Consider the following 14,083-nt stretch of genomic DNA (forward strand, 5'->3'; position numbering starts at 1 on the left):
AAAGCTCAGTTCAAGTGCTGATCCTGAGGAACGAGGATACATTTGTAATGATGCGTCAAGCTGCATATGTCTGCTAATACTTTTCATGCCTGTTTTAGCACTGGGAACATTGCAATGTATTCCTCATTACCTCTGTGTTAAGTGTAAACACAGACCGCCTGGTGAAAGGGGTGAGAGAGTTAACATACGTTTCTTTCACCTTTCTCTTTTTCTCTCTATTAGCGTAGCCGAGGAACGCCTGTGAAAATATGCACGTTTCTTCCCTCCGTCTCGTATAATAGTGAGCGGTATTGCCTTTCCCCCTCGACCTTGCTATCTGAAACCAATTACAGTAGATCCATTTGGGCAGAATCGTATTATCATAAGGATTGTGAAGCCCTTGGAATCATGTGTTTGTGTGCTTGTCTTCCGTGTGCGCTTCGTTGTACTGAATGTGGAAGTTTGTTTCTTTCTGTTCTTTTTTTTCTCCCCCTCCCAGTCCTTAGAGATAGATATCAACATCAAATATGATCCTGAGTGCCTTGTTATTTACACTCCAGCCGGGTTCTCCTTGAGCTCCTAGCTCTGAGGAATGTGATGCATTGTGCTGTTTATACAATGTGTGCATTAATGGATGGCAGCCTGTGTTTCTTTTGCACAGCATCAAAACTTATAGGACTAAGAAAAGCAAAGCAAGCAGCTTCCAGTCGTCCAGCAAAACTTCGGTGGTTGCTTTGCTTTTGTTGAATCTGGAAAGCACCTAATATGCCTTTGTGTTGCATTCTGGGTATTTTCGCACAAGGACGAATATCAGCTGTATAATGCAGTGTTGTCACTAATAAGGAATGTTTTTGTGCATTACAGGACAAGGACAGATGAACAGTTTTGCTGGAAACTTTAAAGGAGTAGTTCAGCCAAAAAATGAAAGTTCAGTCATCATTTACTCACCCTCCCTCTGTTATTCCAGTCCTTTAGGACTTTTTCATTCATAGAATACAAAAGGAGAATTTTTCTTTTCACTCTTCCATGAAATGAAAATGAATGAGGACTGAGGCTTCAGAATGGCAAAAAAACAATCATTATAGTATCCCTGTGTGCTTTTTTCTTTTTTAATCAGTCAGATGCAAAACAAATGCCATATTAAGGACTGTTTATCCTTGTGTTTGGATCACTGAATTCAAGAAACAAGTCCGTACAATTCAATTAATGGTATAGACTGGTTTTGTGAACCGATTCAATGAATCCGATTTATTTGTTTATGAATTGGCTTTTCTTTTCAGTCTGTTTTTTGCATAAAAAATATATATCGAGAGAGAGAGAGTCGTTTGGAATACTTTAATGCATTTATGGTGCTTTTTGGTCTTCTGAAGTCATTTTTATGTAAAGAACGAACTGAAATTTCAGTGGATTCATAAACGGTTTAATCAGATTTATTGAATCTGTTCACAAAATTGGTCTAAATTATTCATTGAAATCCGAATTGTCCAATTCTGGGACTTTTATTGTCACTTTGCAGCTTACCAGTTTCCGTTCACCTTTTTTATATTGAAAAAGTGGCCTAGAAGTCTTCAAAATTTTGTTTCAATGAAAACAGAATGTCACATGGGTTTGGAATGAGGCTGAGGGAGTAAATAATCCCAAAATTGAAATTTTTGGGAGAACTAACCCTATAATATGCAAAGTTGAGCTGATTACATTCCCCCACCTTCCCAGTGTTCACGTTCATATTGGAAAAGCCATTAAGCTGCTCCGTCTTGTGTGCTGTGGGAAGCGGCACTCTCCTGACCTCTACCATGTATTGAATGACTTCTTTGACTTTGTCCTTTTATTCATCAGAGGACAACAATTCTGTATCGATCAGGGTGCAGATAAACATTTCCTCCTGTTAATTGTTGTGCTAAAGCCATTAGCCGACCCTAAAGTCACAGTCACAATCACCGCTTGGATGGGCGTGAAATCTCCTGCAATTTACAATCTCATCCACTTGGTCCTGCCGATTATGACTTGGTGAGGGTACTTATAAGTCACTTATGCATCCGAAAGTACCACGAGGACCATAACTAATCGATAAATGCATTGTTTAGATGGGGGGAGGGTGATTTCAAAAACATCCTCCGCCAACTTGGTATACTACTAGATTAGTTTGCTCAACATAAAACCATGTTTTTTTTTTTTTCCCCAAACATATCCCATTAGACAAGTATGCCCCATTCAAAGTGCAAGATCCGATTGTTGTCTGTTGGGTTCGTTCAGAGACAGGACAGGACAGGGAACTGATTTGAAGTAGTCCAGCCCTCGTCCACATCCTGGTGTTCCCTGAAGTATCAGACAACGGCTATGTGTGTGTGCATCAGAGGAGACAGATCGAAGCTGTTAGGACCCAGCGCCACTGTGTTGTGTTTGTTTACCAGGAGCTCGGAGAGCCTGGCTCCTCACCGCATAGCCAGACAGACAGTGGCAGCTCCTCACCCTGTCTCTTCATAATTGATCAGGGGGATGGCTGCCTTCCCAGCGGGTTAAGACATGGCAACTTTTCCCCCATCTCTCTCTCTCTCTCTCTCTCTCTCTCTCTCTCTCTCTCTTTCTTTCTTCCTCACCTCACTCTCTCTCTCTCCTTCCCTCCCCCTGTTTGCTCAGCATCTCAGTGTACTAGTTCAAACATTGTTCTCACCAGCTGGCAGAGCAGTGCCATATGCACATTCTGTCAAGGCAGCTGTTGTCATGGATACTGGCAAGCACCAGGAAATAAAACAAGCCCTTGATTCTGCTGGAAGAAGTGTCACTCTTTATCTGAAGGAGTTTTTTTTTTTTTCTTCGCACCCTTCGACCGTCGCTCTCCTCTTCCATGACAGATGAAACACCTGTGAAGTTATTGTGTTGTTTATATTGCTTTATTTATTGTGTTGCTTTCTCCTTGTGTCGGGGCGCTGAGGCCGTCTGTAGCAGTGTTCACAGAGTTGTTGTTCACTTCTGTCTACGGTCGACATGCAACTCCAGGAAGTCTGAAAAGAGTTGTTTTCCTTTGAAGGCATGTATCAGTATTCCTGTAGGTACATGAGGAACACTGTAAGGTACATCATTTCAACCTAACTGTTTTAAAAAAATAAGTTTACATTTTCTGCAGAAAAAGGAACTGATGGTTGCTTATGCAAAAGTTGGTGAGGGTGATTACTACAGTATTTTAAGGTGGTTGCTAAGTTTTTCTGGGTAGTTATTAGGTGGTTACTTACTGGATCAAATCTAAAGAGTAACTATGGTTATTTTGAGGTGTTGTCCGAGGACATGATGTGGTCATGTGGATGGCTAGGACATTTTTAGGTGGTTGCTTAGTGATCCAAGTAAAAGAGCCCAGGGGATTCATTCATACATTTGTGAATCTATGTAAATTTTTTCAACTGTTTTCACGAGCATGCCGTAAAACATAAGTTTGAGACTGAATAAACATAAGTAATAGGTCTCATGGGTCTGCATGTAGCACAAACAGGATGATTTACATTCTAAAGTTTAGGGTTAAAGATTTGAAACAAACCCCAAACACTAAGTATGAGCAATAGGGACGCTTGCCTTAGCAAACTAATTTAATGACATTGGAGAAGTAGGTATCTGGAGTGATTTGGCAGAGAAGGGCCGCCATTACCCCTGTGTTCAGGGGCCCGGCTAATGCTCAGCTCCTTGTTAATTCACTCCAGAGGTAATCTGATGTTGATTTTGTCAACTTTAATTACAGCTTCTAGGAACACTTCACGTCGCCTGCCTCTACTTAAAATTGATATTATGAATATGCAAATGGACCAGTAATTTGCAGAGAAGTGGGTATTTCAGCTGAGCACACACTAGACAGGTCAATACCACTGACACTCTCTGTATGTTTTTTTTTCCCCCTTTCATGCTCTTCAGAGGTGCTAGACAAACTGTATTTATCTTTCATCACGGCTTTGTGGATCATGAAAAATGTATATCTGAGAGACGCTACATGGTTCATCAACAACAATGAATAGTGTAGTGGATGGAATCTGCTGGGTTGATGTCACCTTTTGCAGTGTTTGATATTTGAGTGTGCTGGAGTTGAAGAGGAAGAAGAAGGATGGGGGAAAAAACACTAATTTTGCTTCTCTTTTTCTATTTTCTTTTCTTTGCAGGCCCTACAAGCAGCAAGGCAATTACTCCTACAGCAACCAGGCAGTGGCCTGAAATCTCCAAAGAACAACGACAAACAGCGTCCGTTGCAGGTGAGCAGTTCCTTGCTAATCTCTTAAGTCCATCCATAATACATGGCGCTCTGGAAAAGATTTCCTCTGTTCCAGCTACTCTGTTTGATTTGGCAATGTAATTCTGGAGCTTTCAGTAAAATTTCTTCCTGTAAGGCCTGCCCTTCTTCAAAAGAAACAAACAAAATACCTCACACTTGAAACCTTTCTGTTGTCTGCAGCTACATTACCTCCCCTCCTCTTTTGGGCAACCTTGAAATATCTGCTGTGAAAAGTTATTGACATATTAAAAGGAATATTCCGGGCTCAATTGACAGCATTTGTTTCATGATGTTCATTAACACAAAAAATAATATTGACTCATTCCTTGTTGTCTTTAAAAAAGCAAAAATCAAGGTTGCAGTGAGGCACTTACTATACTAACATTGTTAACGTTTTGTAGTGAAACAATGAGTTTAAAAATTGATGGATTGGGTCCCATTCTGCAAAGTCCTCTTTTGTGGTAATTAACATTGTTAACAAAGAATAAAAAGTTTTTGGAAACTTTCAGTTGAATTATTTTCAATACACTGCTACAAAAACCAAATAGCAGCTCTTCCTGGCTTCTTGTAGCATTGCGTATTCTAACTAGCTGTCATTTGTACCCCTCCAAGATAATTTGCCATTATTGATTCCAGCTGCGCCACATTGCTATTGTCAGTGATTTGGTAAAGGTCACAGCAGCATTGCACGTCGCATCGCCTATTACCAGACCTGTTTACTTACCCGCTGAGTGCTGATGTGTTATTTCTCTCACATCCCCACAATACAAACGTGCCGCCTCAAATTATGTAAACGCTTGACATCTACCACGCTCTGTATTTTTAGGTTTAAATTAAGTGTGAGAGAGAGCGTGCCCTCCTCCCTGCTAATAAGTGCTATCAGCTAGTGGTGGTTTACTTCATTAGTACCCTGTGCATTTAATTAAAGGAAAGGAAAATTGGCACTAACCCTCGTCGTTAATATTTTCACAGAGTTTAACAATGGCGACACCTTGTCCAAGAGTCACACCCTTGAGTATCTAATTATGCAGAAGTTAAAGATTTGGTTCCTTTCGCTTTTAATATATTCAGGCTGGTTTGAGCAAATAAGGCTTGGGGTATTTGGTAAATCAAAGTTTTTTTCCTTTTATTTTATTATTTTTCAGCTTCCGTGCAAAGATATTAGTTGTAAAGCAATGCCTAGGTGGATGCACTTTCATGTATCTATTGTAGTTTCTCAGCCATCTGTATACTCAGAGAATGGATTCCCGGCACACAGCATGACTGCAAATTGTCCTGTGATACTTCATGAGGAAGCCGAGTGATATTGGATGAGGAAGGTCTGTGATAACTGGTAGCCCATGACTGAGCCCCTGACTCTAATAACACCAGAGGATAGTAAATATTGAATATTTACATTTGCTTATGCCATCCTTGCCTCCAGTTAGCCATATGAATCAATATGAATCAGGGCTTGTTGAGGTCTGTCTTCAGGCTGTAGTTAATCAATGCTTACAAACCTTTTCTAGTTATCCGTTTTCCCAAAAACAACATTTAAGGGGATGTTTTATGTTCAGGTACCCAATTAAGCTCAATAAACAACATGTTGATTACCATTAAAAAAAAAATGTATATTTACTTTTTTTTCTTGTGTGGTGTGGTACATACAATGGAAATGAATGGGGCCAATTTCTGAAAGCAGAAGTGTGATGCTGATAATTTTGTAAAAGCAAATCTTCAGTTAAATCTGAATTATTTGTGTATTATTTGCGCTCTAAATTCTAAAGCTCTAAATCATTTTTAAAGTCGTTTTAGGATTTATGGAGGTTCATTGTCATAGCAGCAGTTGTTAAATATGATATAATTTTACACAGGTTAGAAAGCAGATTTTCACATCAAAATCATGTTTAACACACATTGTTGGTGTCTTGTGGCCATACTATATTGAAACTAACTTTTACAGTTTGGGTCCATTCTCCTCCAATGGAATATTCATTTAAATATATTTTTTCTTTGGTCGCTACTCTTTTAAACACTTAAAAAAACTCAGTTCAGACCATGTGCATGTACTTAAATGTGCCAAGTAATTAGCATTTTGAAAAATGACTTATTTACATAAAGTAAATGCTTGCTCGTTCCCTGACACTGATGTATCCGCCCCTTTTCCCTGTCCAAGAAAGGCAGGGAAAGTGATCCATAGATCATGGCGTATAAATTATTTACAGCACGTGCGTATAAGTGCTGGAGCTCTCGGTTTTAATTACTTGTATTAGTGTCTAAAGCCTGTCGGCTGACTAATTCTATCCAGCGCTTCATCTCGCGTTTTTGACGTGCTCAGAAGCCGCTTTTCCACATTTGCGTAATGTGACAGGTCTATTATTACCCCTTAAGCCCAGAGGAGAAGTCAATAAACACCTATTTCTTTCCCGTAAATCCTTGTGCCTTCTCAATGCTGCTTACAAGGATTTCCCAAGGCACACAACAGTCCTCTTGCGTCGTAGTGCCTCTGTGGCAATATCTCCTGTGTGTTTTATTCACTGACATTTAAAGCACAAATAAAAGGCGAGAGGACGAAAGGGAAGGGGGATTACAGAAAGCTGATGCAACTGGCAATTGTGTCTCCTGTCCTCCCAATCAGCCCTGCTGCCATTCTCCAATGATATGCTACATGCTGGTTTGTTTGTTTGGCTCTGTGTGCCACCCAGGCGTCTCATCCTGATGGCAGAATGGGCATTTAACACTGTGATAATACATGTTAGCGATACTGAATACTGACGAAACGGCGGTTAGAAGCTAACAGGAGGATGCTGAACAAACTGAGGCACGTGGGTGTTGCAACGGGCTGTTGTGGTGATAATACAGCTGTCTGGGTGTCATGGAGATGTTTAAAGAAGTAGAGTTGATCTCTGACCTTTTGGCGGTGTGGACTTAGAGAGCGATATCTCAGCATTAACAAGGTGAAACAACCAAACAAAGCAATTTAAGTTCACTAGCATGCTACTACGGTACACTCTACAGTGGAAGCGTTGGCAACAGAAACATATGGTCAATATGACCTTTTCTTGTTCATTTTAAACCCAACACACTTTAATTTAACTTTTTTTTTTTTTACAATGACACATCATTCCGGAGGCTTCCTCGTTCCTGCATTTGGGAAGGACGTTTGTGAGCGGCTCGTTGCTCATGTGCATTCCAAGATGAGAGTGAAGTAGCAGATAGCTCAACCCAATCACTTCCTGAGCACTGAGCCATCCTCCAAGTGTCGCCGATTTAAAGGTCAGCGACGCACAGCTCATCTGAGCATCAAACTCCTGCGCCATCTTCCTTAAAATTCATCTACTCAGAACGCCAACTGGAACCGTGCACAAAGCCAGCAGAATTTATAAAAGGAAACTCGTGCCCTCATATTATCATTGATTTTTAACAGCATTCACCCAACTGTAGAGTTGTGCACCATTCAGATGATAATTTGGAATGCCTTTTAAATTCCATTTCAGTTGATTGGAAATTAATTTAAATGGAGGTCACAAAAATAATGCAGAATTACTATTTGAATGTAAGTAGAAAGTAAGTAGAATTCAAATTGTCATTCAAAGAAGTTAATAAAACTAACTCAACAAGTGTAATGCGGGGAGCAATGGGTGGCAGGTAAGATGTGGATCTAAGTGCAAGACTTTACATAAAAAGAAGACAGGAAAGAGAATATGTACATCCGACAACTAACCAAATATAGGAAACACAAGGGATATTTATACAGGCTATGTTGATGAGGGTAACAAGTAGGGCTGGGCGATATATCTAAAGATATAATCATGCGCATCTAGTCAGTAAATCTGGTTCCGTGATACGCAATATTGTGTTCAGTATTGCCTTTGAATACGCAATATCGCTTGTCGGTGATCTACGGCTCTGTCTATTAAATGCCGCTCCATGTTAAAACAGATGATGGCGATTTAGCGGTAATCAGAAAATTGGAAACGCAAGTTTTGGCAAGAAATTTTTTTAATGTTAGCTTGATAAAGTCTTTTTTGGACATTTTGGTAAAAGTAAAAAGAAAACATTGAAGTTGGTTTATAGGCCTCATAGGTAGAAGTTTGTGTTTAGATTGCCTTGAAAGCACATCCTGTGCATTCCAATTAAAATCCCATTTCAGCTATCTGTGAGGTGTGATCAACAAATTAAAATTCCAACAAATTCCATTCAAATTCGCTCCAAAAACATGAAGGAAGGAAAAACCTTTGGTATCCCGGAAAACATCCTACTTTACAGCCAGTAACCCGAGCTAGTGGGCAGTGTGTGTAAATTACAAGGGATTTGGTTTGCAGTGGCTCACATTGCAATGCAAAGGAGGTTGAAGCATAACCCTTAGGCAAGAGCCAGTGGAATGGTGTGAGTGGGGGGAAATAGTGCCATGGCACTACTTTGATGTAGAAGCAACAACTGTACCTTCTGACAGAAGATGCATGAGAGTAATAAACCAGTTCCAGCAGCCCTTACCCATGCAGTCTTATTACTCTGGCCAGAGTGTTAATTGGATCCTAACTGGCAGATCTGATACATGTAGCCCAGTGGTGGGAAGTCTTTCCAAGTGATGAGCTATAATTCAGCGAGCTGCTTGAAGCTTGTAATTTACTGTGTGTCACTTGACGAGGAGAGCGATCCAACAGACTCCCTATTACCTGCGACATCACAAAGCTTTCAGGAGAGCGAAGAGGAGGGGGGCTGATGTGGAGTGAGCATGAAAGACAGATTTCCCTGTAAATGCCACACGATGTGCCACTTCAGATATGGTAACTAACATATTTGAGGGAAACAAACGAAGACAACTTTCAGACTTGAGTAGACTTCATTATTATCTTAAGAACTCTTTAAGATCACATTTGGTGGATATTTTTTTTCTTCAATGGCAGTCTTTTGGACCCCATTATGCATTTCAGAATCTTTTCTTTGAATGGTTTTGTAGCATGATCTCAACTATTCCTCATGTAGTTCCCTTTGGAAACCACAGTAGGCTTAGCTTCCAGTAGTACACCTTTGATCCCTCCCTTCATTGACAAAAAAAGAAAGCTGTGGTTATCTAAATCTATGTGGAAGGTCCATTGTATCCCTGTTATCATAATTTGAAGTGCATTACACTTCCCAAACTGTTTTGCTCACCTGTAAAATAAATTGATTTGGGTAAACATTCCTGTAATCTACTTAAACCCGATCCGCATTGATCTTACAATCCAAACGATCACTGTGCGAGTGTGTGTATGTACAGTATGTTAAAGTGTTTCAGGTTTAGATTAGTGCAAGTATGTGTTTATGTTGCCTCTCAAATCAATGAGCGTGTGTATTGGTGGTCCCCAACTAAAGCAACTCCATCAATAAACCCTTGACTGTGAAACCATTAATTACTGACTAAATTAGCAATCCTAGTTTTACCAAGGTAGAAAGGTCAGAATCTTTTCCAAAGTCCATTCCTTAAGAATGAGATACTGATAATTGGTGGAACAATAAGAGTCTGTTTCTTTCTTTCTACCTCTCTCTTTCTCCAACTAAAAAAGGACTTACCACTTAATGAACATGCTGTCCCTTTCTGCTAAAGTAATTGCCATTGACATCACACCCAAAGCTGTCATTAAGAAAACTTCACCATATGCAAACCTTAAAGTGCAGGTCATATGATAATTTAAAGTATCCTAATATTGCGTTGGAGTCCTCTACAACATATGGTATTTTAAGGTTTAAATGCATCTAAGGTCAGAAACCATTGTAATTTTCCCAGAATATACATTTAATATAGAGTCATTTGCCAATGATTATTAAATGATTAATTCCAAGCCAATTTCAGTGCAACCCCGTCCCTTCCACAAGCCTACTCTGGCTTTGAGTCATTGAGCCAGTTATCCAGCACTACCATTGACAAAGCACTTTTACATAAAACAATAATATACTGCTCCAATCCGTTCTTTTAATATATTTATAAATATTTATATTTTTTATTTGAGAATCGATACAGTATCGCCAAACAAAATATTGCAATATTCACATGTACCAATATTTTTTTACACCTCTAGTTGTTGAAATTACACCAATGCAACATTTGATGTGTTTTCAGGTATTGCAAGAAGGGTCAAGTCTTGCGTTTTTTGTTCTTATGAAGTGGAGTTGACCGGCGAGACCCGTTTTGGCATAGCGAGAGCCCTGTAATGATTTGCTCATTCTTCAGGAGGACCACTGATGTTTTCTCATCACTGGCCAATTTAAAGCTATTTGTTCTACTCTCTCTCAGGTGCTGAGCCTTGTGGCGCTAAAGAGCAGGTCAATGGAGATCACCTTGTATTTGTAGTTTTCCAATAGAAATCAAAGCTTCATGGATTGCCATATTTGGACGTGCTTGTTGTTTAAAAAGAGAGTGAGAAGAAAATGTTAGTTGATGGTCTGTAAGTAAATTTTCTCACAGCACAAGTGCTTCAAGTGCAGATGATTGAAGTTGATGCTTTGATTTGTGAAGAATGCATTATCTGTGAAGTTTTCTAGCACTTGTTGGGTTGCATCATTGCCTTTCACAGTCATATTCTTCATCTGGTATCCTGCGAGGGAAAAGACAGATCGTCTGAATGTTTACAGCTCGACCCTTCGGGAAACGCTCATTAATTATGCCCCGTCTTGGTGAAATCATTTCGGGGAGAAGCAATTCAGATTCTGTTCCTTTCAATTCACTCAGCTTGTCAATCATTGCCCCCCGCAGTATCCCGCGGAATGGAGGTGTTATATTCCACCAATTATCATGTCATATACTCGAAAATGTAAATGAACATGTGTGTAAAATTAAATTTATGGGTTGTCAGTGAAGAATAAGAACCAGGAGAGCAATTACTTATCTGCTCTCATCTTTCAAGCTCTGATACATCATGCAGAAAATGCTGGCATTAAATGCCGAAATTAGCATTATACACGACTTGGAAGTGAGTAGTCCAAAACTTCAACTTTGTTGTCTTTTTTTTTTGTTTGGAAAAGAGATGAAATGAAGATGTGTATCATCCGTCGATCTACTAAAAATGGAAAGGCTGAATGTAATCTCTTCATTTCACTTCTCAAATTTGAAAATTTGAGGTGAAAATAAAGCATCAGATTACACACAGTCAGCTATGGTCGATAAATAAACTTAACGAATTGTTCTGAAATGTACATGTTTATTGTATTCACCGCAGCATGGTGTATGTAAGGTTATCATTCGTTATTCAGTCTGTATCTCATTTAAATATACAAATAATGGGCGTAATGAGAACATCTCCTCTTGTATTTTCATACTTTGGTCTTTATATTGTCATTTAGGCCGGCACAGAACTCTGGCTGAACCTGGGGGTAATTACACATCACAAATGTATCTTAAGGTTTAATAACATTGAAGGTGTAAGCATACATTTGCATAATTACATTCAGCTGTTTAATTTGTGACTTTGTTGCTTTGTTCCTTTGAGGTTTTTTTTTTTCTTCCGATACCTCCTCCTTCGTCACAACTTTTCTACCCAAAGAGAGACAGACAAAGAAAGAAATTTATGAGAGTGTATTTGTGTGTGCACTTCCCTCTGTGCTGGTGTTCGTTGAGTTTTGGGGGCAGTCTAATGAAGAATGGTGCTTGGATTTGTTTGAATATGAATATGAGTGGGGATGGAGTGTGACCTTCAGCTTCGCTACTCAGTTCATCAGGATTAGTCAAGCTCGGCGCTCAGGAGCACTAATGCATAATGACTTCTAAAATGAAAAATGTGTAGTGACCATGCAAATGTCTCTGCTAATCAAAGAGGGGAACCTGAGCTGGGCCGAGCCAGGAGACTAAAACAAGGACGTGTCAAGGCCCTGAGAGCTCAGACGTACGAAAAGCAATCAAGCAGTCTTGATTAGCCGACGCGAGGAGTCGCTCAGATCCCTCGTGACGTCTAATGGAGCCTCGCGTCTTTTTCTGAAGCTCAGACACCACAAAAATAGAGATGTTTACCTGTCATACCTCCGAAGGATCTTTTGCCTTGATGATAGACCGCATCTGTCGAAGCTGCTCTGTTGGACGATGCAACATTCAGCATGCTTCATAAAGTACAAAGAATGCCCTGAAGAGTCAGCTGTAGCGTCCAGGAAAAAAGAAGATAAAAAATGGTTTGTCTTTCTTAAAATGCATTTGTCTGGCAATTATTTTTATTCTGTTAACTGTGCAGTTTTAGACACGAGCGAAGAATCAAGCCAAATTAATGTACATGTTGCATGTTTCCAGAAATTCCACTTGCCTTATTTCAATGCTGGGCTGCAAAAATATTTTCTTTTTGTTTTGTTTTTTTAACCGAAAAAGTTCTCTTGCACAGTTTGACAGCTGGTATTTTAATGATTCTTATCATTTAAAAAATGACATGAATTTTTAAAAATGACATCTCGTGGAAGACGTGTGCCTCTGGCTGCTTTCTTCCAAGCGTGCAAACTTGGAAACTTCAATGCACAGCGAGAGGTAACTGGTAATTCCCCTCACCTCTGTAAAACAGAATACTTCACAGCAGCTCAGCTTCAATCAGGAGTTTCTCACAGACTTTTCAAAGCTTCATACCCTCAGCAGCCTGAATCCATGCTGCTTAGCTTAGCTGCTCCTCAACAGGCCATGTGTCCGCTTACGACCCACAGTCGGCTCTGGAGATGTGCGTCTTTCTACCTGCCTTGTGTGGTGTAGAACTAGAAATTGCCTGAGGGAGTTGAAGGGTTCAGCTAATTAAGGTCCTCCACTATTTAAAGCGCAGTGCTTTTCCCATTGGGAGTTCCTGACGGAAAATATATAGAGTAAGAAAGTACACATGCACTGCCAAATGATTACATAAACTGCACTCGCACCATTTCCAGAAAGTTCGAGAAGCGCATGATTTTACAGTTGAAGAGTTTTCATGAAATGGTTAATGTGTCATTCTCTCCATCTTTATATCTCTTAGGTGCCAGTGTCTGTGGCAATGATGAGTCCACAGGTGATCACACCCCAACAGATGCAGCAAATCCTTCAACAGCAGGTGCTGTCCCCCCAACAGCTCCAAGCCCTCCTACAACAACAACAAGCAGTCATGCTTCAGCAGGTAAACACACATAAACACCTTCTTACTCACTGTCCCATATGCAGTCATGTTTTGAAATGATAGCATACAGATCCTCTCATCTGTCCTTGACATACTTAGATCAGAGAAACAAATATGGACAGGCATGCAAGTAGTTGTTTTCAATGGGGATGTCATTTGGGGATAAATGTAGCACAGAAACAATAAAGTCAAATAGAGTTAGCTGTACCTGAACATCAACACTTTCGAAAAACACAAGCTTGATTTCACATGGTGTTTGGTTCATTAATGTATCCAAGCCTAATTGGCATTGCAAGATTTATTGCGTTTTTATTGTTGCAGCAATGGCTGATATAGTGCGCTTTAGCATAAATTAGGATTCTCTTCTGCATTCTTCACTCCTCCTTTAGGTTTTCTTTCTTCAGGAGAGTAGTTTGACGATTGAGCAAGTTTGTTAAACTTTTCAACATGTTAGCTAAAGTAGCTATAATAACCAATTAGACATTTGGAGTTGCCATGTTTGTTAGTTTTTTGGACTTTTGTGACTATGGGCCCTATCATACTCCCGGCGCAATGCGACGCAAGACACAGCGCAAGTGTGTTTGCTAGTTTCAGTCCGGTGCCGTTCGCATTTTCCCGTCCAGTGCCACGTCGTTTAATTAGCAAATGCATTTGCACCCATTTGTGCGCCCATGGGAGTGCTGGTCTAAAAAAAGAGTTGTGTTCAGGTGCATTGCTGGCGCATTGCTTTCTTAAGGACCTGAAAATGGACCAAATCTGGTGAAACCAGATAGCCAAGCAGCTA

At 39.9% G+C, this 14,083-nt stretch overlaps 1 protein-coding gene across 4 annotated transcripts in view; it reads left to right on the forward strand.

Moving 5' to 3' along the window:
• The window catches only part of LOC113047939 (forkhead box protein P2), a 95,838-nt gene that overhangs the window by 52,700 nt on the left and 29,055 nt on the right, over positions 1-14,083 (forward strand). For all 4 annotated transcript variants that reach the window (XM_026209375.1, XM_026209377.1, XM_026209376.1 and 1 more), the window contains 2 exons: positions 4,119-4,208; positions 13,162-13,299. In XM_026209375.1, coding sequence (XP_026065160.1) covers positions 4,119-4,208; positions 13,162-13,299 — 228 coding nt within the window. The remainder of the gene's footprint in view (positions 1-4,118; positions 4,209-13,161; positions 13,300-14,083) is intronic.

Source organism: Carassius auratus, chromosome 29, assembly GCF_003368295.1.
Source record: "Carassius auratus strain Wakin chromosome 29, ASM336829v1, whole genome shotgun sequence".
Classification (NCBI taxonomy): Eukaryota; Metazoa; Chordata; class Actinopteri; order Cypriniformes; family Cyprinidae; genus Carassius; species Carassius auratus.